This window comes from Pelmatolapia mariae, linkage group LG7 (genome assembly GCF_036321145.2).
Source record: "Pelmatolapia mariae isolate MD_Pm_ZW linkage group LG7, Pm_UMD_F_2, whole genome shotgun sequence".
Classification (NCBI taxonomy): domain Eukaryota; kingdom Metazoa; phylum Chordata; class Actinopteri; order Cichliformes; family Cichlidae; genus Pelmatolapia; species Pelmatolapia mariae.
Genome location: NC_086233.1, coordinates 20,703,675 through 20,731,162, shown reverse-complemented (window position 1 = coordinate 20,731,162; position 27,488 = coordinate 20,703,675). Strand labels below are relative to the sequence as shown.

Sequence of the window (27,488 nt, the reverse complement as noted above, 5' to 3'; positions counted from 1 at the left end):
TATCTAGAGCAATGGTCTAATATATATACAAACAAAGCATGAGCAAAAAGGAGGAAAACTGGAAAACAAAAAACAAAGATCATAATTTCTTTTGTTAACTCTCTCAACTCCACAGGATGAATGGGAACACAGCAGTAATGGCAGCACAGGTTCCAGGCCCAGTTCAGGGTCCAGACCTGGATCTGGCTCACGATCTGGCAGCAGGGGGCACAACAACCAGTACAAAGGTTCTGCCAAGGTACAGAAACACATGGGTTTGTCTGCTTTTGAGTTGGATTAACTTTCTGAAAGTGCCGCACTAACATGCCTTTAATCAAGATAAAAGTAAATGGAAAAAAAACCCCTGATACCATGGTCATTTGTGCGTTCAAGCTGTCAGAACAGATTTAGATGCTTCAATGCTCCAATTTATCCTCTTTAAGGGCCCCTCCTGAGAAGCCAGGTTTGCTCTCATTTGTCAGCTAGTCTAGCAAAATGCCTTCATTTTGCTGGACATTAGTTACATTAGTTACTTACAGAGCAGACACCGCCTTCAGTGAGTTGTATGCCTACAAAACATTAGACCAGGAACACGGGGAGCTTTGAACAGAGATCACTGCATTACACAGTACATGATAATGTAATGCCCATGACCATTTGTTTCTCTGCCACAGCAGTTAATTTTTCAGTTCCATCATGGTAAAGACTGAAAAGGTCCTGAGCCAAATTATGAAACCTTGTAGAGAGATAGAGCATTAAAAGGGCAAGGGAAGAGCCAGTAAAGCTTTGGTTTACCTCAGCAGAGGAAAAGTTTGGAGGCTTCCTCATGTCCTGTTGGTTAATGTTAACATAAAATCCAGATAGGCTTAGTTTGTGCAACAGGACAAAGTCGTTTAATGAAAACACGTTAACATACATGGATTCCTTTCTTCCTTTTTTTTTTTTTTTTACTGATTTCAAATCATTCACTCATTCAAATCACTGATTTCATGTTTCCACAGTTTCTGATTAAAATTTTAACATAGTTCTGGCATATTGATATACAGTCACAGCTATTGGTCATGTTAGCCACATTAGCTGCTCAAAATCCTGAGAGAAACAATTTCCCTTTTGTTAGGGATATAACAGTAATCAACTGGGTCTCAGTTTCAACAGCAGAATGCTTCAGAATTTTAGGCTCTAAACACTGCTAACAATGAGGGAATGTAAAGCAGGAAGCTGCTCATTCTCTACACAAGGCCTTGCTTGTTGAGTATTTTGCTTCTGGTTATGGTTGGTTATGGAGTTAAGTCACAGAAAAGTCTAGGCTACAAATGAAGTCTTTCTAGAATACCTTTGGAGGAACAAATGATTTGGAGGATCCTTGTGAAATGTTACATACAAGTTGAGTAATGTGGACATGGGATTGGTGAGAAGTATTTTGTAGTCATGCTGAAAATATTCTTTCTTCTTTTTCCTTGTGTGTTATCTAGAATGGCAACAGAGAGGGATCCTTTGACATCCTGGGGACAGACATATGGGCTGCTAACACAATGGACTCACATGGGTAGGTACCTTTCTGTTTCACACACCTGTCTGCTGGATATAGCTTTTGGATGGTCATGTGACAGACAGTAGACAGCACAGTCTTGTAGCAATTGTTTGTTCCTCTCTTTGGTACATTTTGTAATTTTGTTTGGTTACTCTTTTCACTTCTTTAAAATTTCCTCTCCACTTGTGGTCAACGGTTGCAGTTTAGTATTTGAGCTCCATTAGTGTCCTGTTTTTAACCTGTTTTATCTTTGTAGTCCAAGACAGTAGTTTCAACATTCAGCTTGACCTTTAGCAAATCTGTTCAGCTGTCGTTCCAAACTAAGTATCTCTTCACTCAACCTTAATCACGAGGGAGAAAAAACCCCACATTTAAACTACATCTGAGCTACCGGAGGCTCGACTGTTTAGCCCCAGTCCTCAAAATCCTGTTACTCTTAGTAAATGACGTCTCTGCGTGAATCAGCTTCTGTGTGTCCAAGAGGTTTTTCAAACAAGAGCTAGACGTGAGACTTAAGAGCAGAGGGGGGAAAGTCAAAACGTTAGAGAAAGGAAATGAGCGAGACATAAATCAGTTAAAAGTGGAGGCAGGACTGGTTGCCATGGTAACATCTGCACAGCAGCGACTTCCGGCCACGCTGGCACAACGGAGCATGCAGTGAGTGATGCAGCCGGCACGGTGGGATGATGTAAGCAGTTTTTTCCTCACGCAGGTGGAGACGTGTTACAGGGTTAAATGTTTTACTAAAACACACTGATTCATTCAAGTATGCATTCCTGATAAAAGCTGTGTGTGTGTGTGTCAAATATGGAAACACAGTATATTATATATTGTATATCAGATGATATAATAAGAAAAACTAAGGGTCTCATTAGCAATGGTACCCTGCAAGTAGATTATAAATTATACAGTATAAAACATGCAGAAATGTGTAAATCATTTTATACACATATAGAGCCAGAGATATAGATGCATAAACAATTTACATGTTTATACATCTGCATTCACACACCAGGCATTAAGAAATTACATACATTACGTTAATCAATGACAACCTGAAATATTAAGAAAAGCAAGCCATTCATTATATAAAATCTCGGGTCCCCCCCCAAGGGAACTGGTTCTTGAACACCAGTTGCTTTCGTAAGTAGAAGCTTGTGAAGTTTTATCTGGATTTAGTGAAAACCTAAGTATAATTAAGGCCTTTTGAAAAGCCAAAAATAATTTGAAGGATAACTTTAAAGGATGGTGATGTAACAAGAAATCAAGAAATATCACAATGTCTATCTATATCTTCAAAATAAAAAGGCAAATAAATCATTTCTAAGGGATTTGATTAAAAAGAAAATGTCCCACATCATTTTTAAAATGAGTTTTTGCAACTTTGTAGCAGTTTTCATGCAAGTGATCCAAATAAAGTCCAGGTTATCCCACACAAGACCTGCTGAAGATCTGCATTTCCCCTCATATGCACTTATGCAGAGACTCTCCATGACTCTAACTGTTACTTTGTCTCCTCCTTGTAGAGGTGCAGGCTGGGACGTGCAGCCAGAGAAGCTGGACTTTAGCCATTTTCACAGAAAACACTTCAGAGGAACGCCAAAGCACCTGCCACACATTGACAGAGAAGGGTAAGCTATACATTTATTTATGTTCAGTTATTTTGTCTCACTGGTGGAACTCAGAACAGTTTTGATTGCTCCATACCACCTTAATTTATAGCATCATACAACCTTCTGACCTCACCCGTTCCTCTCTTACAGGATAATCAAAAACAAGTTTGAAGAAGATGACGGTATAGACATGAACGACATAGAAAGGTTCCTACCCCATCTTCGCTCGGTAAGTCACAGATTTTTCTCTTGTGTGAAACTAAGCCATCCCAATTTAGTACTGCAGTGAACAGGTGTGAGAAAGCCATTCACAGGTCACAACTTTAAGAAGCTTTAGCAATACTGTGTGATTTGCTGTTAGAGAGTGACCCCTGGTGGTTAGGTGAAGGAATAACGTGCACCAAATGGAGTTCAGAGTCAAGAGTGCTGGAGTCCGGTTTTTGATTAAATTACTAGAATATTAAACATAATTACAGGAATGATCTTTCTTGTACTAAAAGAGCAATTTGTGTTGTTAATTTATTTTTTTTTAAAGAAAAAAAAAGGAACTGAAGAGTGCAAGATGAGTCCGTGTTATATGTACTTTCTGAGACTTGTTGATTGAAAATAAAAACTTTAGTGACACCTGCTGGGCAGATGCAAGAGTGAGCTGTAACTGTGAATAATGATGTTATATCTCCCTCTAGTGGGCAAATGTTTGCATAACATATATGCGTAGATGCCCAAATGATTCACACAGAAGAGATGTGGGTTGTTGGTTTCGGAGGCAGTCGCTGTTTTAGTCAGCGTCTGATTATCTCTAACAGCACTCATGCAAAACTTAATGAGTAGGTTCACATTTTCTCCAAGTGTGTCTCAAAACAATACTTGTACCGTGATAGAAGTTATAATACTTGCTCATTTTCATAGTCTGAAAATGCAAATCTATTAATAGTGACTTCAGTCCACAAAATACAAAAATGTATGCCTCAGTATTTCTGTGTACGTGCATTCTTTAGTTTAGCTGAAGTCCCCATGCAGTGTTTTCTCGCTTTGTAATAAGACAAAAAGGCAAATGTTGTACAAACTATACTGTCAGGTCAGTGTACAAACAACAACATAAGTTGACCCAGAGTCTTCAAGCAACTTAAAGAAGTCCAGACGCTTTTCTTTCCAAGCTCCTTAGACTACGATGACCTGGATGGCTGAGAACCTTCACAGACATATTGACCCAGAGTGTTTTCCAGATCACCAAGAACCCAATAATTTGAAAAACAAGAATGAAAAGAATGAAAACATAAATAAAATCTATGAGTGGTCAAAAGAGTCAAATAAAAGAGCAATAGAAAACATTTACAGTGAGCTGTAATAAAGCATATAATAGAGCAGAAAAAGAGCGTCCTCTAGAGCTGATTTAAGAAATTGCCAGAACCTCCGTGACACAGAGGAAAAATGCAGAGATAAAAGATTTTTTAAAAGAACTTCAATATATTACAGATATATTGTAGACTTTAAAAACAAATAGTAAAATTTTAAAATCTATTTGAAATATCACAGATAGTGATGTGCTATTTTCATTGTACTGGTTAAGCATTGATCAGCTGCATTTTAAATCATCTGCAACTGAGAGAGAGAGTGGTTTGAGGTAAAGTTGCAGCAGTCCAGCTGAAATCCTTTAGCTGCAAAACTGGCTTTAACTTAGTGATGGTTCTCAGTTGGTAAAAGCTTCCTTTAACAACATTCTTGATTTGATCGTTAAAAGTCAAATAACTCTCCATAAAAACACCATGATTTTCAACTGCAGTTTGGAAGATAAGTATCTTATCTTGATGTTTGTGGAGCTTGGGATGCCAAATCAAATAATCTAAGTAAAGTGAAGTCATTTTGTTGAAGTGGTTTTTTTTTTTGCCTGCATAACAGTGATAGTGAATTTTGTATCTATGAACAATAGCGCAAGAGAGGTAGCGTGTACAATTTAAGTAAAAAAGGACCTAAAATGGATCCTTGAGGGATGCCGCAGTTAATGGAAGTTAGGAATGGCGAGCAGTTTGGAATCTAAAGGTGCCATCAAATAAGGAAATCCAGTTTAAAAATATTTAGTTTAGATCATTGTCTAAATGCAGTAAAGTCCAGAAGAGCCAAAATCAGCAGATAAAAAGATATCATTATAAACTCTTAACAGGGCAAAATCTGCATCTTTCTTAAATTAGACTGAAATCTCTTAAACATATTAAAAGTATTCAAGTATGAAAAAACTTGAGAAAGGCAACTTTTTCTAAAATCTTGACAGGGAAAGTAACCTTATATATATTATAGGGTTATTCCGAGTTCCTGAACTATTGAGGAGGTTTAGCATCTTCTCTAAATGGGATCTAAGTGCCCCTTACTTACATTACTTGCAGTCTAAAGGGCAACAGCAGTGTTTCTGAACGTGACGTGTCTCGCATCAACAGAGTAAAAGTCATTTTGCAGCTGGAATGCTTCTCTGTGTAAGGTATTGAGCATTGTGTTTTCCAACATGATTTGTGATTCATTGAGGTGACGAGAGTTCACATTAGGTCACCCCTGTCACCCTCCTCTCTTCCTCCCCTGCTTTCTGAGCCAAAATATCCTCCGTCTTTCATGGTGTTTAAGCTACAGTGTCTTCCTCTTTCCTTCCCCTCTTGGCCTTTGAGCTGAGCTGCGCCGCTCACGCAGCTTGGGTTAAGATGGATCTAGGTGAGCGATCGAGATGGCTTCCTCACTGTATCATTTCTGAGCCAAGATTGTCGTTTCCGTTCATTCAGTAAGGGCCAAAAGATAGATGGGGTCATCAGCGTTTCTGTGCTGCGATCGGGATCAGAGACGCAGAGCTGGGAATTGAGTGCCACATTTTCTGTTTTGTTTTCCCTGACATTTCTCAGCTGTTTCTGGCAATTCTCATCTTCTCCCAGTTACTCTTTCACGTTCCGATTGTGTGAATATCGAGCCCTGGCAAGCTGATCCCAAAACCATGCCCTGTGGGGTCATGCAGCTATAAAGCAAGGCCACTGATGCCCAGTTGTTTCTCATACTAACAAGGCCATTCACTGACACTCTCTTTGGTCTTGAATAGCCCTCAAGATAACAGGAAGGGTACTTAAGTCTTCCACAAGAGACCACAGTGTAAAATAAAACAAAATCAATGTAAACCTTGGGTGGAATGATAAGCACAGGGTTTTGTGTTTGAAAGTATGTACATCTTTTTGTGGCTCGTTAACTACGAAAATTCTAGTCATCTAACTGATAACCAGCATTATTACATTAAATTACAAACTGCATACCCCACTGCGCATGGTTTTGTTACTAATAGAAAGGGAGTCTTGTTTCTTCAGTATTGTCATCGCTTTTATTGTCATGAATCTCTATTAAATAAATATATATTCTCAGCGTCCTGGCTCTGTATTTATGTTTGCAGGGATCTCTCTTTTCTGCTGGTAACTTGTTGCACTTAAGCAGTGATCCTTGGTCGTAGACATGGACAGCTGAATATCCCATAGACTAGTAGTTATTCCGGTTGTACAGTACTTTTCCACTGGAAGCCTGCCTGATGAGTGTTGTTGCAGACAAGTCTTCCTGGTCACAATAAACTGGTAGACATGCAGACATCCTCATGGGGTATCTTGTTCACCTTCTGAGGAAAAAAGCATTTACGCTTATGCCTTGACATGCTCACAAATAAGGAAACTCTAAAAAAACATCTGTATTAGATGCCCATTCTCCTTAACGTAATATTTAGTCATCAGGGGATTTTTATTTATTTCTTTTGTCTTTGAATAGTTTCATTTTGTGCCGTTATACACCTACAAACAGTGAAATTCTGTATTTTTTCCAACATAAACTCATAATTATAAGATTTTTGCACCCATGGCCATGCAGCCTGCTGACAAACCAATTTCTGACAATTCGGATTTTCATTCTAAAAACTATAATTGGCATCATATACATTTAAAAGCTTTTCTTCAATGCAAAATTTTATTCTCATAATAAAATCATTTGAACTTCACACTTCCTGTACACCAATCTTTACCTGATATAAGCTTCTTTTCTACTTCTACTTACTCAGTTTTGCTCGACTTGACTTGGTTTTCCGTTTGGCAGTAGTATGGGGTACCAGGTACTTTTTCAGTACCTACTTGGGTGGGGTTCAAAGCCAGTTGAGTCATGCCAAAAATGTGATGTCAACAGACAGAAGGGCACCGAGTGACATCACTGCATGAGCCATGAGAGCGACTCCTACACTAGAATCAAACCTGCCATTTTTTAAAACCTGCAAATTTAGTTTGGCCAATTTTGTGTCTTCCTCAGTAAGAACTCGCTAACAGATCACAACCACACAGATCACAGTGTTGTGTGTTTGCTAATGTCCAAGTGACTATTTTCCTGTGCTACTATGCGCATACATGAAAAGAACGGGCTCGTATTCTGACATTCGTGATGCTGCCCAGCCAGTCACCAGGCGAGGATGCTGAAAAGTATCTGATTCCTGTCCCTGGTCGGTTGATCAGTGTGTCTATATATATAATATCAAATATTATGATTTGGAAGCGCACTTTTAGAGGGCATCTTCAACCAAATCTTGCATAATATGTGCACATTTCTCCAAAACAAAAGAAAACTGGACTAGGGTAATGCAATATGGGGTTCTTCCTTTGCCCACACTCTACCAAAGCTGTTCTCACATACAAAAACTGGACAATGTCATGAGAATCAGGTCTAAACATTGTCTAAAGTTGTTTTTTCTCACATGCGACACACACAAGGTTCCACCTCCTTTGTGGAAGAAATAATTAAACCACTGATTCATAACTATTTTAGCTTAACAGGCACTTAAGAAAAAGCTGTGAGTAGACATTGCTCCTTATTATTTGTCAGTTGTTGATAGTTGTGCCATAGAAACATTACTCCTCTCAACTTCTTAGATGGTAAAATTAGCTTTGGGGGCCCACTTGGGGCAAAGAGATATCAATTTTAATTAAGAGGCAGTAGAATTGCATCAAGATTAAAGGCGAAAATATAAATATGTATCACAACTTTGGTTCCCACATTCCGATCCGATTACTCCTATTATGACTCTATATATTTATCATGTGAACCCGTTGCTGCTAAACTGCCCTATTGTATATTAACTGCCTCCACGGATGGAAGGATAAATAGATAGAAAGAAATCATCAGGTATTTTTCCACTCATAATGTACTGGACTTTTCCAGAGTCATCACTTCCAGCTACTGCACGGCAGGACTACATCATCCAAAGTCCCCGTCTGCAATCCACACTTCCTTCCAACATTCACTTCCCCTTTTTCCAGGAGCCACAATGCACTTACAAATAGCCCTGGGACGTGGAAAACCTCTCATTTGTGCGAGGGCGTGTGAGCAACCCAGTGAGAAAGGGCTTCCTCCCTTTGCTTTAAGGTTCTGCTGCACCTCCACTGGCCTCTGTGGAATGTCATCCTGCAGACACAATGACCTGCCTTCACGTGCAATTTCAGGTTGTAACGACAGAAGCATCCAGGGGTCAGGGAGCAAGTATTTGATTCATGCCACGTATCCAATGGATGCTGGGAAACATGAAAGGCTGTATAAAAAGAATACTTGTAATCACCCTCACGTACAAATTCCTTCACACAAAAGCAAATAAATAAGACAGAGGCAGTTAAAATAAAACAGGTATAGACAAAACATGGATGTGGCCACCGTGGCATGGACTATCATTTAATTGTTTGCCCTAAAGTATACCCTCCTTTTTCATCCTTATTGCTTCTAATGAGTACCATGTTTACCAATTGAAGATGCTGTATAAGGCTCGAAACCAGCGACTGAGACCATAAACTCATCAACAAAGTGTTTCCTGATGTCACCGGTCAAGTGATCAGTAGGGTCATTTTCCCATTTAATGCTAACCAATCTGACTTATTCTTGCAACCACATGGCTAGCCCCCCTGCTGGCCATTTGAAAGAATGCAAGCCACTTTCACATTCAGTTGACTTTTCGGGCCCAGAGCCAAATCCCGTACCTAATATAGAATTTATGCACTTGTTGTACTGTGTTGTCTTGTGACTTTTATTCTCTGTTGTTCCATATTTAATTGTGTATAAGAAAGCAAAGTGTAAAAGTATTCCTTTGGCAAAGTTTAAACATTTTCTCAGGACACGTCTACTTTTGTATGTATAGTTGTTCAACTGTTTGTTAATACAAACATTTAATCAACCAATTACATGGCAGCAACTCAGTGCATTTAGGCATGTAGACACAATTGAGAGGTCCTGCTGAAGTTTAAACCAAGCCTCAGAACAGGGAAGACAGGTTATTTAAGTAAGTCTGAACATGGTGTGTTAGTTGGTCCCAGAGGGGCTGGTCTGAGTTTTTCCAAAACTGCTGATTTGCTGGGATTTTCCCACGCAACCATCTCTAGTGTTTACAGAGAATAGTCTGACAAAGAGAAAATATCCAGTGACCAGCAGTTCTCTAGGCAAAAATGCCTTGTTAATGTCAGAGGTCTGAGGAGAATGGCCAGACTTCGTCGGCCTGATAGGAAGGCAACAGTAACTCAAATAAACACTTGTTACAATCAAGACATGCAGAAGAGCATTACTGAATGCACAAAATGTCAAACCTTGGAGCAAATGGGCAACAGCAGTAGAAGATCACCCCGGGTGAGACTCCTGTCAGCTAAGAACAGAAACTGTGGCTACAGTTCACAGAGGCTCACCAAAATTGGACAATAAATGGATCCATATTCCCTCATATCAACCGTTGAGGCTGGTGGTGGCAGTGTAATTGTTTGGGCAATGCTTTTTTTCTTCTTTTTTCCTTGTACCACCTGAGCACTGTTTTAATGACACAGACTGCCCGAGTATTGTTACTGAACGTGTCCACGTCTTTATGACCACTGTGTGCCCATCTTCTGACGGCCGCTTCCACCAGTTTAATGCATCATGTCACAAAGCTCAGATACTCAAACTGGTTTCTTGACCATGTTGACGAGTTCACACTACTTAAAAGGCCTCATGTCAATATTTACCAGCATCTCTGAGGAACCTTGTTGAACCTGTGCCATGAAGAATTAAGAAGTTCTGAAGGCAAAAGCGGTTCAACCTGATACTAGCAAGTAGAGTATCCAATGAGTATATACTGTACTGTATTGTACTGGACAGCAGTGGGTTCACATGATAAATATGTGGTGTCATGTTTTAATATTAAGGATTTTTTGTGTTTGGTTCAGTAAAAAAAAAAGAAAAAGAAAAAGTATTTTGCTTCTCAAAGAAAGAAACAATAAAATAAAAATAAAGGGCACCAGATAATGAGGAGAGCACTTGGGTGCAACCCGGGAGAAAAGGAGAGTGCAGCTAGTCACTGAGAAGACATCCGGTCTCTGGTCTGTGAACAAAGCCGTCCAAACGGAGAACAAAGCAGGAATCTGGAGCTGAGATATTACAGACTGGTTGGCCCCTCAGTGTGGAAGTGTACGTGCCGCAGAGCAGGACTCCGGTTATAGAATGACACTGGGGGCGGGGTGGGTTTCTTTGGTGGTCTGTGTGTCAGCTGTCAATTTGTCTGAGACGTGCAGGTCATACGCACTCATTTGCTGTTCTTTCCGGTAGTTTTAAGCTAACCTTAAACCCGTCTCCTTTATGGCATTTTTACTATCTGTTACCTCTTCTCGCTTTGTTTCCTCCAGTTTGCCTTTTCCTATTTATGACCACTACCCTTATGCTCTGCCCTCCACCCTCCTCATGGTGTCCTTCACTCCTCCCCTCCATCCTTCAAATCTTGGTAGGCAGCAGAACAATATCCATAGGGTCATGGTGACCGGCAGCCCCCCTTCACGTGGTTACTTCCTGCTATTGTCTCTGGTCCTACTACCGATTGGCTCCTACACTCTATTAACCGCACACATACTGGGTTAATCATCATTGTACTCTGTTCTGCTCTGGGCTCTGGCTTGGGAGAAAGACTGGAGCCATGCTTACATGCATGCATGAAAGCACAATACCATGGGAAATGTATGACCACTCACACAGAGGTATTCAATACGTCACCAGTGACTTGACCTGTTTTATCACATGAGTGGCAGAAAGAATATGGAGTGGTGTATGCAAAAGCATAAAATATATCGTAGTGGAATGCCAAAAATTAATTGGCTAATTGATTTTATTCCCTTTTAATCAAATTTTATGGTCTTTTTTTAAAGAAACAGTGTAGCACACTCTCCATGAGTTTAGGTTTTTGTCACAGTAATTATTCCTACTCTTCATAGAGACCTTTCTCCGAGAAGTAATTTGACAGGAATTCCCAAAGCTTCACAAATGTATATAGTACAGTCTTCACTGAATATGTTTGCTTGTTGAACTTTAGAAGATGCATACTTTCTTGTAGACACTTAGTTTTGTTGTCTGAATCAGCTCATTACTTTAGACTCAAAATAAGATAAACTAATTATGTTGGTTTTTGAGTTGCATGTTGTTTTAGAAAGCTTAGGAAAACATTTAAAGTAAAGAGGCTGATATGTCAGTCGATATTAGCTATTTGCCAATCTATTAGTATAAACGTTTGTAATTGCTAATAAATAAAACTTTAAAATTTCAAGTTTAGAAGGGGGAAATGCACTTTAACCATGTTTTGAACGTTGAGCTTGCATAGTTTATCCACCAGAGGGCAGTCTGCAAAGTATTTAGGTTATTGACACACCTGCGGACTAGCTGAGCCAATCAGAGTCAGGCAGAGTGTAAATAAATAATCCAGTCCAATAAGGACTGATGTAACAAATGGTAGAGAAATCTGTTTGTGTTTGAAAGAAAAAAATATATAACTTGATGTATCAGATTCTTAATTGTTAACTATTGTTATCGGTATGGGCCTTAAAAATTAGTTGGGCTCTAGTATAAAGAGAATTGCTAATGTTTTAATGATTTTTGTGTGTGTGTGTGTGTGTGTGTGTGTGTGTGTGTGTGTGTGTGTGTGTGTGTGTGTGTGTTTGTCGAAGCAATACTATAATACTTACATCGCCACGCACCTTTAGTTTCTCGTGATTAACGCATTATGTCTTTTTTTGGACGCATCTACCCCCTCGGCAGCTGCTCACAATAGGCTCTGATGAATCAAGCGTGTCAGTATGTGTAGTAATCTTTGCAATTGAGCTCACAATCATCAGAAAAGTGGCTCTTTTGACAGCTTGCTGTTTTACGTCAGAATTTTTTCTCCTACTGTGGTAATCGTCCTCTGAGAAATAGGCTCAGCCAATTAGCAGTAACGCGGCCTTTAAAGGTTTCCTCGGGGTAAGTCTAGGGAGAGCTTTCATCTAATGCTTGTTACTTTCAGATCATCCTGGATAAACGCAGACACCAACCATATTCTTATACACAGCAGAAGTCCACTCATAAAGGCAGTGTTGTTGTAAGACAGACTTAAAAATGCCATACCTGCACTTTGATCATAATAAATTGCATTCCTGTGTGCTTATTCCTAAGGAACGAGGTAATCTTAAGTTTGTGATTACGGATTGTAAAGTTTCACTGTAAGAAGCAGCAAAATGTCCTCATAAAAATATATATATGCTATTTGCCGGTCTTCATAAATATAATAAAAAACATCACACAGACACACACACAGAGTATTGGGATGTAGAGAGAACATATGATTGAAGCCTTTTTTCATTATTCTGAGAGCTGCCAAGAGCACAGCTATATGCACTTAAAACCTGCTGCAGCAGCAGTTAATTTCTATAGGGTACTACAGTTTTTCTCCCTTTTTCAGTCTCCGACACTTTGATCCTGCAGTGTTTTCCATATCCTCCAGTAGCAAGACCCCTGAGTTCTTTGATGTACCTGTCTTAGCATCTGTGGCGCTGGCCTCTGATCACTTATTAAATGAGACATGAATGTCAGGACCTCACATCTTTGCCTCTTATCACAGATCATCCTGTATACGCGACTGTGGCAGCTCTAAATCTCCTCTGTCTGTACTGTTAGCATGCATCAGCTACAGACTAAGTTACATGAAAGGCAATGCGTATCATGAAACATGAAGGAAATCCTGTACTAGAGGGGTTTTATAGATTCTGAATACTAACGTGACAAGATGGTCCGATAAAAAAGATCCAGGATCAGCATGTTACTGCTAATTTATCTTTTCCTGCTACTTAAATCTAACGGTAGAAATGCCATCTTTCATCATAGAAAGTTAGTAAGTTAAAGTAATAAGAGTGCTAATAGTTTGCTTTTTGTGAATAATTTATAAAATGAAATCACTTAGTACTTTAAAAGTCACACTGTGTGTAAAATTTCATACTGTGCAAAAGTCACCCTATATTTCTTTATACTTACATATGTTTCAGTAAATCCTAATTTTCCTATGAAAGGATACATAGAAATACAGTAAATAGGACAAAAACAGAGTTTGTACAATTGTAGCTAACTTGAAAGTCAAAATTTGGTATGACCTCCTTTATTCTTCAAAGCTCTTCTTTGGATGTTGGCTGCCTTTTGTTCCTTTTGTCAAGGTGATCCCACACTGCTTAATATTGTTGAGGTCTGGGCTCTGGGGAAGCCAATCCTGGTGTGCTTTTACTGCACTGGAAATGTGTTTGGGATCATTGTCATAATACTTACCATAATTTTCTTGGTTCATAACTCCATCTTTTGATGAGATCCCCAACATCACTGCCTGAAACACAACCCCAAGTCGGATACATGACTCCATCAGCATAGCTGCTGATTCTCGGTCCAGTTCTTGTTTCTCTTTCTTAACAATGGCTTCTTGACAGCCACCCTTCCACTGAGACCATTTCTGTTGAGGCTTTGGCAAACAGTAGATGGATGAACTGAAGAGCCAGATGCATCTCTCGGGTCTCCTATTTCTTAAGCATATGACTCAGATAATGTTCATCTGATGTAGTTTTTAAGCCTGCTAGTAACAAAGTTAAACAAAGAAACTGTTAAAAATCTACCCCCTACCCCACCCCCCAAAAAACAAAAGACAAAAACTTCCAACTCTAATTTCCTTGCAGACACAGAAAGGAGCGTTATTTGTTTGGTTTGGCCTGTGAATGAAACATTGAGGAACGTTTTTGTATTTTGATTTTACGTGCCTGCTGTCTTGTATTGACAGCGGCTTTTGTTGTCATTCTTGCTCGCTCTCCTGTGCTCTCAACAACCTGTCCTGTAATGCCACCCTTGGGGCAGCTTTAAATTTATTGCTTTTGGCTGAAAGCCCTTGCAACATAAATAAACTAAGAGAAACAATGGAGCGACTCAATAAGCATCATACCAGAATTGTTACAAAGCAGAAGGGAAAGGAAGACATGCATTTCATTTTCTATGCTATAGCAGACAAAGTTCTATAATCTTTATTCTCCATTTCCATTCTCCACATTTCCACCCTGTTAACATTTCTCATTTCCTTACTTTCCTTCCTTGCAACTTATACTCCTTCCATACTCATAATTGTTATGAATGGATCAACAATGGCATTTGACCTGGTACGTGACCGTTTAGGCAACTCTTTAGAAAAACTGAATCCTCTCAAATGCTACTAAGTATTAGTGGGGCCAGACCAGTGAAACTGCATGATAAATGTGTGAAATTGGAGAAACGGACATTTTTATATAGCAGACAGTTTAAAAACAGACACTTTTCTGTCATTTAATTATTTATCTTCTTACTTAATTACTTTGGTGTAGTATAAGGAGAGTCTTTATCAATAGGAAAAGATGTAAAACACATGAAAATACAGCTCAAAGTTCAAAATTTATAGTCACATTTTACAGTCACGTTTTTGGAATTTTCAATTCAATTCAATTCAGTTTTATCTATACAGCACCAAAACACAACAACAATTGCCTCAAGGTGTTTTATTTTGTAAGGTAGCCCCTAAACTCAGTGTTTTTAACATATTAACTGGCTTTGCACTTTATTTCAGCTACATGAAATGCTAGTAGTTGTTTAGCGTGTTATTAAGCACTAATTATCTGGACATCTGTGAGCTTTGACTGTAAACCTTGCAAGCTTGCTAGCATTAATTAGCTATTAGCTAATAACTAGCTAATAGCTAATAACACTCCACACTTTCATCCAAATATGGCAGCTTCTGGCTCCAAAATAACAAAATAATATGGTGGCAGCTAAAATGCTAACATCAAAACTGCAGTATGTGTAGTTCAATATTAGATAGATTGATCTTTTTTCTTCTTTTTTTTTTTTTTTTTTTTTTTTACCTCTATTACTAATATTGACAGGAATGCCGACAGGAAAATAGTAGCAAGGGGGAATGATGCAGGACATGAGAGCTATAATAGCATCCCATCTTTCACTGGTACCTACATGAAATAGGTTTCTAAACAGGTTTTCCTTTTCTTTTTTTAAATTTATAAGGGGGCTGGATGGGAAAAAACAAGCACTATCCACTAACTATAATTAATGTCTACTGTGTGCCAAAGTCAGAACAAATGCGTGGCAGAGGTGCTGCTCATGTTTCAGACTGCTCCTGGTGCAGATGAACACCTGAAGGTAACAGTCTGAAGGAATCTGCTTGGTTGTTTTAGGCAGTCCTGTAACCATGTCAGCCTGTGTCTAAAGAAAATTCCAAGATGCTAATGATGACAAAGAGTTCACAACCCAACTCCAGAGTGAATTATTTACTGTGATTTATGTGCTAACCTGTGAATGTCCTTGGCATGCTACAGGACCAGTCAACTTCCCCTGAAGGCGGACGCGCAACACCCAAGCGCAAAACACAATACACGCATAAAAGAGACACCACAGTCAGGGCTGTAAAATTCAAGCTGATTTATTTTTCAGCTGTTGGCATGCTGTTTGACATCTGAGACTTGATGTTGTTTTAAACTTGGAAAAACTTGAGTTTGATGGTTTACATCACCATGCTGTTTACTTTTCTACAAAATAAGGCTGCGTACTACACATGCATATCCACAACTGAAGACTAAAACTGAGGACTGCAGGAACGATCATTGTTAGCTATTAAAATGCATGTGTTGTGCCAGCTCTGGCTTGTTAAGGCTTCGGTTAAAACAAGTGATGAATGTTTTAAAAGGAAGCTCTGCCTTCACATTAGCAGGACTCGAGCCCTCATCACTGCCAGCTCCATTATTACCGACTACTTCAAGCATATAAAATCCAAATTAAAAATATTCCTCAAATTTAGCTGTCATGAGTCTGAATCCTCATTATTAGCCCTAATTGTCCAATGGACGATAAAATTAAGAGTTTGAATAAAAGACTGTAGACAGAGGTGATGAAAGGGGTTAATCCTTCTTTCGTCATTTTTTGTAGCGCAGCTCGTCATTCATCTCCACCAGTGTATCGTAATCTTTGAAGAGCTACATTTGTTTTAAAAAACATAGAGATGTGATCAGAGCCACAGATAAAAATCAGTCTCCTTTTCTATCAGCTCTTGCGCAGGCAGTCCCTCCCCTCCATCCTTGTCACGTCCACAGGGCTAGCACGGCCTGCCTCGAGGTGAGAGGTCTTCTGGCTGGGGACCAGGACAGTATGGGTCCTCACTTTGATCTGTCTTAAACTGGCTGCTACCTGCAGATAGCATATTCACACATGCAGCTGCTTGAGAGGCAATTCTGCATTTCTCGTTTCCTGTCTCTCGATCACGTCTCTCTTATCTGATAGAAACTACTCACATTTTTTTCTATTTTTATATTAATAGCACTTTCTAATGAGATCTAACTAGCAATAGGAAATGCAGCAAGTAGAGTGTTTAAGAAATATGTGGTGGAAATTGTTTGCTCTCTCTCGTGTGTGTGTGTGTGTGTGTGTGTGTGTGTGTGTGTGTGTGTGTGTGTGTGTGTGTGTGTGTGTGTGTGTGCGCACTCACTGTCATCTGGTTACCATTTGAGGGCAGAATTATAGCTAATGATATCCTAGAGGAGAACTACAGTAGCTAAACATGCAACAGTTTCTCCGTTTTGTCTCTCCACCTCTCTTTCCTCCCTCTCAGATCATTCCAGTGGTAAGAAGAGTTAAATTATGAGGGAACAAAGGCAGAGTCTATAATATGGGTTAGTTTGTTAGAGGCTAAAAGCATGTGTTTATTTACATTTCCAGACTCTTTGCGTCTCAGATTTCCATCAGAATTCAACTATAATAATTTTGGGCTCTTCAGTTTTTCTTCTGAGTGTTTTAAGATGATGTCTGATTTTGCAGTGCGATGCTGTACAGGTATGGTTTGTACTCTGTGTGTACTCACTGTCCTTGGAGGAGGTTTATGAAAGGCTGGCATAAGTCATTACAGGACTAAAGAACCGCTGACAAACATTTTTTGTAACACAGTTTTCTTTGCACTTCATCTCACATATATATGGAAACCAAAGCTTGCAGCTCTAAAAAGTTCTCTCTCGTGTTACTTCTAAACCAGAGCGGTCATACATATACCAAAACCAGAATTGGCTTGCCAGGGTATCCATTCTAGTGCACTGACTGGATCACTTCGCAGTGTGCCAAAAAAACTACAGGGGGAGGATGTTTTTTTTGTTTTGTGCACTAGGACGTATTGTGTTAGAAGTTGTTAAGAATGCATCATGTCACACGTGGTTGTCTGAACATTTAAATTCATCCAAACCGCAGGTATGAGTCATTATCAGTTTTACGGCAGTCTTACCAAAGCAAGCCAAGGAGCCATGCTGATGCATGTCTTTATGATGACCGCAGACTGAATTAAAAAAAAACCCAAAAAAAACAACTGAGACCAATTCTTAAATTGTTCTAACTTCTCGTCAGATGTCTCAGGCTGTTTATGATCTATTGTGTAAATGGATGATTCATTAAACGTATTCCTAACATTAAAAATAAAGGCAGAAATGTACTGATTTAGTTATTTTGCATTGAATTAAAAAGTCTAAGAGCCAAGTTTCATGCCAAGGTAAACTAAAAAAAATGGGAACAAAATATTAAAAGTGCTCATGTGATCATTATCAAAAGGCATTATTGTCATTATACAGTGGATATTATCAGGTCATGAGACAAAAAATCTTTGAGATTTTTTTGTCATTCTTTTATGTAGAAGGAGAAAATGATAATACAGAATTATGCAGTATCGACCAAACACTGCACAGCGCTCTGCCTCATGCACTTTTTTTTTTAATCCTGTCCTATCTGGTAGCTTTTGCAATCAGAATTATGATCTGAATGCACTGTTGTCCCAAACGCATTATAGAGCCAGGTTCAGCTCTATAAATTCTGAATAGGCTCCTCTTGTTCAGGGTTTATCTGACTATTTCTTCATTTCTGGTCGTTGTATTTAAAGTTATTATATTATATGTGGTATACATTATGTCAATGTCTAAGGCAGGACAGGATAGAGTACAAATAGAAATGCATAACGTACAACACCTGGGACACAGAAATTCGAAAATACGTGTGTGTGTGTGTGTGTGTGTGTGTGTGTGTGTGTGTGTGTGTGTGTGTGTGTGTCACACAATGTACTCGAAAGTGAGGGTGGGAGACCTGAAACCAGGAGTACCAAGCCTCCCGCACTCACTCTTATTGCACACTGCATGCGCTAGTCCTGCCTGTAACCATGGTAACAGCGCATAATGATGATGTTTGACTGACAGGGCTGATGTTTAATGGATGACAGACAGTCTTACATCCTTTTCACAAGAAGTGAACTGTATAAGTAAGACATCCAACACAGTGTGCATTGGAAATATCCATGTTAGAACTAACAGTAAAAACATGCTCATGTTTCTTATTTGTTTGATTATACTTTGTCGCTTCTGATGCAGGGCACCTTGTGCTATTTATTAAACTGTGGGGAGTGGATTTATCAGGCTGGACCAGTTTTAAAACCCTGGGAAGTGTTAAGTCTTGATTTAAACTAAAAAACATTAATAACTGTTCCTCGTCCCTCAATGAATTATTGTTTGTTTTCATATCTCTGCTGCTTTCACCTGCACAAGTGTGAGGATATCCTGCTTTCCTCTATCCTATTACATTTTAAACAGAATATATTTGAGTTCAGTTATTGGTACAATAAAAAAGAGGCTTATAATAGCTTTTGTCTCTCTCTTATCCATTTTTATGCAGTTTTAGACACTTGGCTTCTTTTTAATACATTTGTATGATGATTGCTGGTGCTCAACTTCTAATGATTCCAGAGTGCATAAACACACACACACACACACACACACACACACACACACACACACACACACACACACACACAATGTACTGGTCATTATTGAGTAAATTACTGAGTGTGTGTGTGTTTGCAGTGAATGACATGAGACAGTGGATTTTCGCCATAGCCATCCTATTACTGTACAGTTTGTCAAAGTCATTCCTGCGAAAAACTAATCACAATCAATAACTCTCACTCAGCTATTACTGTGGTAATAGTTCAGTCATCCTTTGGAAATGAAAAGGATGTTTGAAATCCTTGTTTGAAGCAGCCGATCAAAGAGATCTTCAAGGACAATTCTACATACTATAGGTGGATCAAACAGTTCCAGGAACTCCCTGAGGATCACTGCCCAGCAGGGAGCTCCGAAGAGAGATGGCTTATGCCTTAAAGGGATTTTTTTTTCTGTTTTTATTTGCATGGCCAATGAGAACTCTACAGTGATGCAACAGCTATTCAATTCAGTTTTAGGTTACTCATATAGCACCAAATTATAACAACAGTCTCATCAGGACTCTTTGCATTATAAGGTAAAGACCATACAGCAGTAGAGAGAAAACCTCAACAATCAGACCACCTCCAATGAGCAAGCACCAGTGGTGACAGTGGGAAGGAAAAAAACCCATTTTAACAGGAAGAAATCGTCAACAGAACCAGGCTCAGGGAAGGGCAGTAATCCACCACAGCCGGTTGGGGCTAGCTGGTGGTTGGCAAAGGAACAACAGCAGCAATGACAGGATAGAAGATATCGCCAATAGAGTGTGTATATTATATACTCTTAATATCCAACAGGATATTAGGATATTTTTTCTTTTCTTTTTTCTTTTTATTCTTCTTCTTGGGGCGGCACAGTTGTACAGTGATAAGCATTGTGGCCTCACAGTAAGTGGGTTTGAATCAAATGGCGGACTGGTGCCTTTCTGAGTGCAGTTTGCATGTTCTCCCTGTGCCTGTGTGGGTTCTCTCAGGGTATTCCAGCTTCCTCCCACAGTCCAAAAACATGCAAACAAGGTTAACTGGTGATTGGCTGTAGGTGTAAATGTGAGCATGAATGGTTGTCTGTGTTAGCCATCTGGCAGCCTGCCCTGGGTACCCTGCCTTCCTCCCCATGACAGCCGAGATGGGCTCCAGCCCCACTGTGACCCTGAATCAGCTAAGAGTGACAAGATCGATGGATGTTCTCCTATTTGTAACACCTAAATAGAAAAGCTTTTAACAGAAAAATATTTATGCCAAAATGTGACACTTCATTTGAAATGTAGCATTTTCTAGTTTCTAAAATAGTCCCTATTTAGCAAAACAAAACCCAACCCTAAATTTAGATTGGTTGCTGATGAACCAACAGATGCTAAGAGGCTTTTAAGTCCCATGGCTATGGCCCCTCCAAGGGTAAGAGAGCTGCCATTTTACAGTGCGGAGCTGCCTACCTGTAATGCTAAAATGGTTTTTGTGGCACAGACTCACAGCCTAGCTTTTCACACACAGCATGAGTGTGGTCTTTTTCTTTCTTCTAATCCTGTTTCTTTATTTTCTTCCTACATCACCATCTCTGTGAATACTTCAAGTATCAGGCTGAGAGAAAATTGCGAGCTTCATTTCATGAATGAAATTTTCAGTGTATTTCCTCCAGCACATTTAGGCTCCACTCCCGGTCCATTTTCCCCCAATTCTGTTCAATTTTAAAACCAGAAGTTGTTTGCACAGCTGATGCGGTACTTAGATTTTTAAAAATGGGCACTGGTTTTGTGAAAAAAATATGCTTGTGTCTTATCTTGTGCTAGTGAGTATGTACCTTGAAGGACGGTTTGAAAAAGATCCTGAAAACAGGTTTCTATGAACTTCGATACTTCCTCATTTCAGAAGTATCACAAGCACAAACAGAGGGGGGGGGGGGGAGACTTCCTCCATGACTTACAAGTACTGTGGAAAAAGTTCCAGCAGTCACACAAGCCTGAATAAAAATTGTTGGTCAACTATTACTGTGATAATTCTTGTAGCAATACTTTAGTCATCCTGTGGAAAGGAACAAGATGTTCAACACTCTTCAGACATAAAATCAAAATCATCATCAAGGACAGTTCTAACTGTAGATGTAGACATTTGTGCACATACAAGCAACTCAAGAGTGTTTTAATGGATTATTATTGAAGTCATGTGTATATTCTTTATGCTAGTTTTGAAAGCAGCGATGCTTACTCTTACTCTGTGATTTGTCTTGTTACAGGTCTTCCCACCCCTTCCTAACGAGGCTGAGATTGCACACACCAAAAAGCTCTTCCGGCGCAGGAGGAACGACCGACGGTAAGCCACACATACACATACACATACACACACACACACACACACACACACACACACACACACACACACACACACACACACACACCTCAGTAAGAGGGAACATTTTTCTGTGTTGGTGTCAGTGCAGTCAGGCCCATAGCCCTAACATCTCTCCCCATCCAAAGAAAAGTTGAGACAGGAATGCAGGTTCCACACTCCACTGCAGACGGGGAATAAAGAAAAAGCACGGAAGAGACAAGTTTCTCCTCCATTTTCAAGTTGATTAGGTCTCTATAATAAAAAAAGTGCCAGCTTTTTAGTCACTCATTTTTGTGCCTACAATGTTCAAGTAATCTCAAGTCCAAACTAGGTTTCACACTGGCACATCTACTTTAATTGTATACAATGAAATCTAATTTCACCCATGTCTGACTTCATTGAAACCAGGTCCTTAAAAGAAGAAAAGAAAAGAAAAAAAAAACGCTCTCTCTCACTCTCTGCCCTGATGTCACTGGAAAACTGTTCTTCAGTTGCTAAGCGACCAGCGAAGAGAAAATATTGTGATTGTATTTGTGGTTTAAAAAGAGGAAATTGTCTCTAATACAAATGGAAAAAAAGCACTTTTATCCTTGTTTTTAAGCTCAGAGGATAATTACTTTTGTCCAGAGCTTTTGTATTTATGTTTGATGGCCGCAGCAGCGAAGGCTTGGCAGAAAGAAAAGAACAAAAATATGGACCAACATCAGTTTGCTTGGGTTTTGGTCTATTTGTTTTTAAATGGGAAATATTAACACAAGACCATCCTGTTTTCTCGTGCACTCTGCTCCCAGGCACTCTTACAGCTTACACGTTAGGGGAAGTTTTACATAGAGAAACTGCTGGCCTGTGTCTGGTTTATGCACAATTGACAGGAATTTACACAACTCTCGTCTCAGAAATTTGAATCTGCCGCCAACATTTGCATTCAGCCATCTGCGCCTGAATCCAACTGAAAAGGAATAACATTAAACGTGACGAGACATCTTGACAAGAAAACCTTGTCACAAGCTTCTGTTAAATTTACATTCATTTACATTTAACCACAATGAATTACTAGGCAAACAGGTTTCTGCTGAATGACTTGTTGATGGTGGACTCTGAAAGTGTATTCACATTTTCAAACCTTAAATTTCTTTCAGTGATGAGTGCATGCTGTCAAAGGTGCCACCAGGCTACCACTAGTGCTGTGCAATGCTGTAAATTTTGGTATTGATCCGATACCTTTATCAATACATGGCCAGTATTACCAATACTGATATTTTTAACCTGCAAAGGCAGCTTGTGTAAGGGAGACCAGTGTATCATACTGTATGAGATGAATTACCTTCAATTCTGAACACATTTTTGCGACCACTAAACCACTGTGATTTTCACTTTCCATACAAAGTATCGATCCTATCATGCTACTATGGGTCTGATGCCAGTGATGCTAGCTCTCACCCTAAGGCCGCACAGTCACACAAGCCTAGAGGCAGGTCGGCAGCCCTCTGGAAACATCTAGTTGCTAGGGAAAGAAGTATACTCCCCTTTTCACAGTTTCCCTACCACTAGCTGAGTAAGTGGGGAGCGTTTGCAGACAAGTCAACATCTTCCATGCAGATTACAGGTGATTACGGGAATCTGCTAATAACCAAAGCAATCACAAAGAGCTTTTGAGGGCAGCACTGTATGCCTCTTTGCTATCAATTTTACCTAGTGACAGCTGGCAACCTCTGCATACTACTCACCAACCAGACAGGGAGTACACATTTTTCCCTAACGACCTATCGTTGTCAGGGGTCTTTCCCCCTAGTGACCGAGGGTTGCTGACCCGGTTGTGTTACTGGGAACTAAACTGTCTGTAAATCTTTTTTGGCCTGACCTACTTCAGAAGTTGATTAAAAATGTATGTGCCTTAATGTTTCTCAGTAGTTAACAGCAAAAAAAAGACCCAAGAGGAATTCTTTATACTACAGGTCGGCCCAGTAACATCAGAAAACTATGGTTTATTTCTCCCCTCATAAATCATCTTAATTCACTGTAGTTTAACTCCATATTTTCCCCCTGGTCCTCAGTAAACAACTGCTTTACACTAAAAAGAAGCATCACACAGAAAGCAAAATGAAGCTAAGGATGAAACATGTCAAATGAGGGATGAGGCAGAGGATAAAAAGCTGGGCGGACATGAAATGGGGATCAGTAGAGCTGGAAAAGCAGGGAGCAAAAAGAAGAAAGCCGTGATTGTTCTCACAAGCCAAACATGAAAGCAAATTATTATTTTTTTTAACAATACAATTATTAATGAAAAAGAAAAGCTGGGAGTTGAGAGAAGAAGAGTGTGGAGTAGAATTAAAGTGGAATGGCTAAAAGTAGGTGCAGATTTTTTATGTAGAGGGTCAGGAGAAATGGAAAAAAAAGTGATATGATTGGGTCATGCCAACAGAGCAACCTCCTGCAAAGCTAAAAGCCTTTCTACGGACATGTGGTTAGTAAGCAAAGGCAGTTAACAAAGTGAAAGGTCTTTATAAAGCTTAACATGTCTGCTCATCAAATGCATTTACCAAATTTTGTTTCTTTGTAAAACATCCTAATCTTTTCCTGTTATTGTGCAACTAAACACCAGCAGTCACTGTAAATGCAAACGTTGTATTTAGTGATTTATTTTGTCTAATGTCTCAACACAGCTGAGGTAGGAGAAGGAGAAAAAAAACATGAGCAAACGTGCTAAAAGCAGAAGATGTTGAAATATGGAAATAACTATTGATCATTTGACTATTTGTCCGAGGCATGCAGGCTGCGCTGAACAAAGCTCAAGAAAGAGAAACAGAGTGGGACTGAGAGATTGAGTAAAGGAAAAGTGTAGGCTGGCTGTGGCAGGAAGGAAAAGAAAGGGGAGGTAGTGCATGTGTTTCTACTTTAGTAGGCACGTCAAGCAGGGCTGAAATTAGTTGTGATTTACTGGAATGTGCTGCTTACCGCTTTCTGCTTCAAAACAGAAAAAGGGGGCAAAGAAAGAGCATAGCAGATCCTTTCTTCATCATACCTTTAAGTCTTTCTTTAAAAACAAAACAAAAACATTCTATTAATTAACAAGAAGCTTTTACACATATTGACTTAATTTTGTCTTTGTTGGAAGAAGTGCACTTTGTCCACAGCATCACTTTAACTGTACTCACGACTAAACAAACAACAAACACTAATTGAGGATGATAAACATCCCATTTACAACACATCATAGCTGAAACCTGTTAAGTGCCATTTGAGCTGTTGAACTGAGAGTTGAAATGATTTAAAAACAGTTTGTGTGGGACTAAATGTCACCGCAATGACTAACAGTTCCGCTATCTTTATGATTTTTATGCTCTCAATTATGAGTAAACATCTGGGGCCAGAGGCATGAAATTGTGCACCAACAAAAAAAATACAAAAAAGAAAAACAGAAATGCACACTTTCTGTTAGATTTATGAAGATGAAAGTAGGCCTGGTTCTGTTTTTATAAATCTCAGTTCTAGTACGAGCCTTATGTGTCCTGCTGAACTCACGGTTTCATATCAGGGCTTATCCCCGCTCAGTGACTCATTAAGCCTGTGAAGTAAATGCATTGTGTGGCACTTGGCAATGTCTTTGAAGAGCTGTCATTACAAACGACTGCGATTATTTATAGCACCTGTTTTATCGCGTGTATGCACACACTCACCGGCCACACACTCGACGCAAATATCTAATCAGCCAATCACATGAAATCATCTCAAACTGGTTTCCTGAAAATGACAATGAGTTCACTGCACTCAGATGGCATGCACAGACTCCAGCAACTGTGTGATGCCGTCATGCCAATATGAGCCAAAGTCTCTGAGGAATGTTTCCAGCAACTTATTGAATCTGTGTCATAAAGAATTAAGGGAAAATGCAAAAGGGGTTACACCCAATACTAGCAAGTTTTAAATAATAAAGTGACCTGTGAGTGTATATGACATGTCATTTTAAGCCAACATCAGGTAAATGAGCCATACTGAATAATTGATAACCCTCCTGTTAACCATAGCCAATATTTTGAGGGTTTTCCTTTTGTTTTGTTAACTAAATAGTCAAAATTATTTAATGTGAGTGATTCTCAAATTTAAAGTGATGGAAACTGCAAAATTATTAAAAAAAAATCATCAACATAGAATGCATTATACAGAAAATGGTGTGTGCATTGTTAACATGTGTGACAGACATCTGAAAGAGGTCTGCTGCTTCTTCTGCACCCACCATGAAACGCCTGCTTTACTGGGTGTAATCAATAAAAGCTCTGCATGCATGTATGCACACACACTCAGTATGCTTTGGACTTTTAAATCTCAAGACTTAGCAATGCAAATATTCAGTCAAGCAGTCGAAACCCATCTCCCCACAGTCCATTAGGCCAGCGTGTTGTGTTCTTTATGAAGCTTTGGCCCCGTTATTGACTCGTCTGGCCTCCGGGCGTCTTTCCCCTGGGCCGATCAATTGTCCAGTCTGGGTCAGCCGGTGGTTCCATGAATTCTCCATCCACATAACCGTGCACAGCAACAGTCCTAATTGATCATCAGCATCCTGCCTCCTCCAATGATCATGTCTGGCCATTAATTTCACCTTTTTAGTTACCTTAGCATTCTTTCTGTAGTTTTGTGCCTGTTGATTTTATGACCATTATCAACCTGTAGTTTTTGTTTGTTTCCCTCTTTGCCGCTTTGCTTTTCCTTCTCTTAAAACCTTCCGTCTCCTCCTTTTATGCTATCCATTAAATCCCCACTGCTGTTTTCTACAAACTGTGCTGCCACTGTACTCAACTCTTCATCCATCCTTCCAATCACCTGCACTGTGGCATCCCCATCTCTCTTGTCTGTAGAGCATTTGATCAGTTCACCCGAGACCAGTTAACCGTACTTCTGCCTACTGGCCCAGGGGGAAAGCGTCAAGTCTGCGCCAGGTTAGTGACAACATAAGAAAGATGCTCAGAACAAGACCTGAGTACAAAACGGTGGAAAGTGCATTTGATTGATTCTACTCAAGACACCCAGAGGTCAGATGATGGTGTGGTACTCAAACCCCCCCCCCCCTTCAATCAAACACACAAATGGCTCCATATAATGAGGAGGTGGAGCCCGCCAGGCAACATCAAACACTAATTTAAACCGGTTAATACCTTCATATTACCAAACTCATCATCCTCAGACAAAAAAAGAAGTCATTTCTCATTTCATTAGAAGCTCGGTCACGCCAGAGTCAGGTCTGTTTCCAAGTAACAAGACAGTGCGAGATGAAATTTCATCAGTGGCCCCATCATTTATCCCTAATGCAAACATCTCTTTGGCATTAATATGACTGATGGGCGGTCAATCTGAGCAACACTCTCTCTACCGCAGAGCTCACAGTCATTAAATATGATTTACATTTTATTTCATTCTCACTTTCACCCCTCATCACCAACACCAGTAGATCAGAATGGATTATTAGTGTTGAGCCTGAACTAACAGCTACTGTAAATATCTAATGAATCAAATCAGAGTATATGTACGTGTGTGTGTGTGTGTGTGTGTGTGTGTGTGTGTGTGTGTGTGTGTGTGTGTGTGTCAAAGACAGACGTGTCATATTTCTCAGCTCTCTTGTCTTGCAGTGAGCAGCTTAGCAAATTAAACATGATTTCATCATTAGCACTGAAGTCCTAATCCGTAAGGCATCTGATTCTTTAGTCTTAAACCTACAGTAAATACCCCTCAGGTGTAAACTCTCTCAAAAATAGAACTGCAGGACCATCTGTTTACAGCTCAGCCTAATCAAAAATGTAAAAAATAACTGGGACACCAAAGCGGGGACTGTTAAATTGGTCGCTCACGATGACCATAAGCCAGAGAATTTAATGATTAAAATAAAGCACTGGTTAAAAAACAAATA

At 39.5% G+C, this 27,488-nt stretch overlaps 1 protein-coding gene across 4 annotated transcripts in view; it reads left to right on the top strand.

Annotated features, from left to right (window-relative positions):
* ctif (CBP80/20-dependent translation initiation factor) overlaps positions 1-27,488 on the top strand; it is a 64,259-nt gene that overhangs the window by 16,782 nt on the left and 19,989 nt on the right. For 3 of the 4 annotated variants that reach the window (XM_063478376.2, XM_063478374.2, XM_063478375.1), the window contains exons 4-9: positions 116-238; positions 1,452-1,525; positions 3,037-3,141; positions 3,274-3,352; positions 21,495-21,571; positions 26,443-26,523. In XM_063478376.2, the coding sequence (XP_063334446.1) occupies positions 116-238; positions 1,452-1,525; positions 3,037-3,141; positions 3,274-3,352; positions 21,495-21,571; positions 26,443-26,523 (539 nt within the window). The remainder of the gene's footprint in view (positions 1-115; positions 239-1,451; positions 1,526-3,036; positions 3,142-3,273; positions 3,353-21,494; positions 21,572-26,442; positions 26,524-27,488) is intronic. The other variant, XM_063478377.2, reaches the window with a different exon arrangement.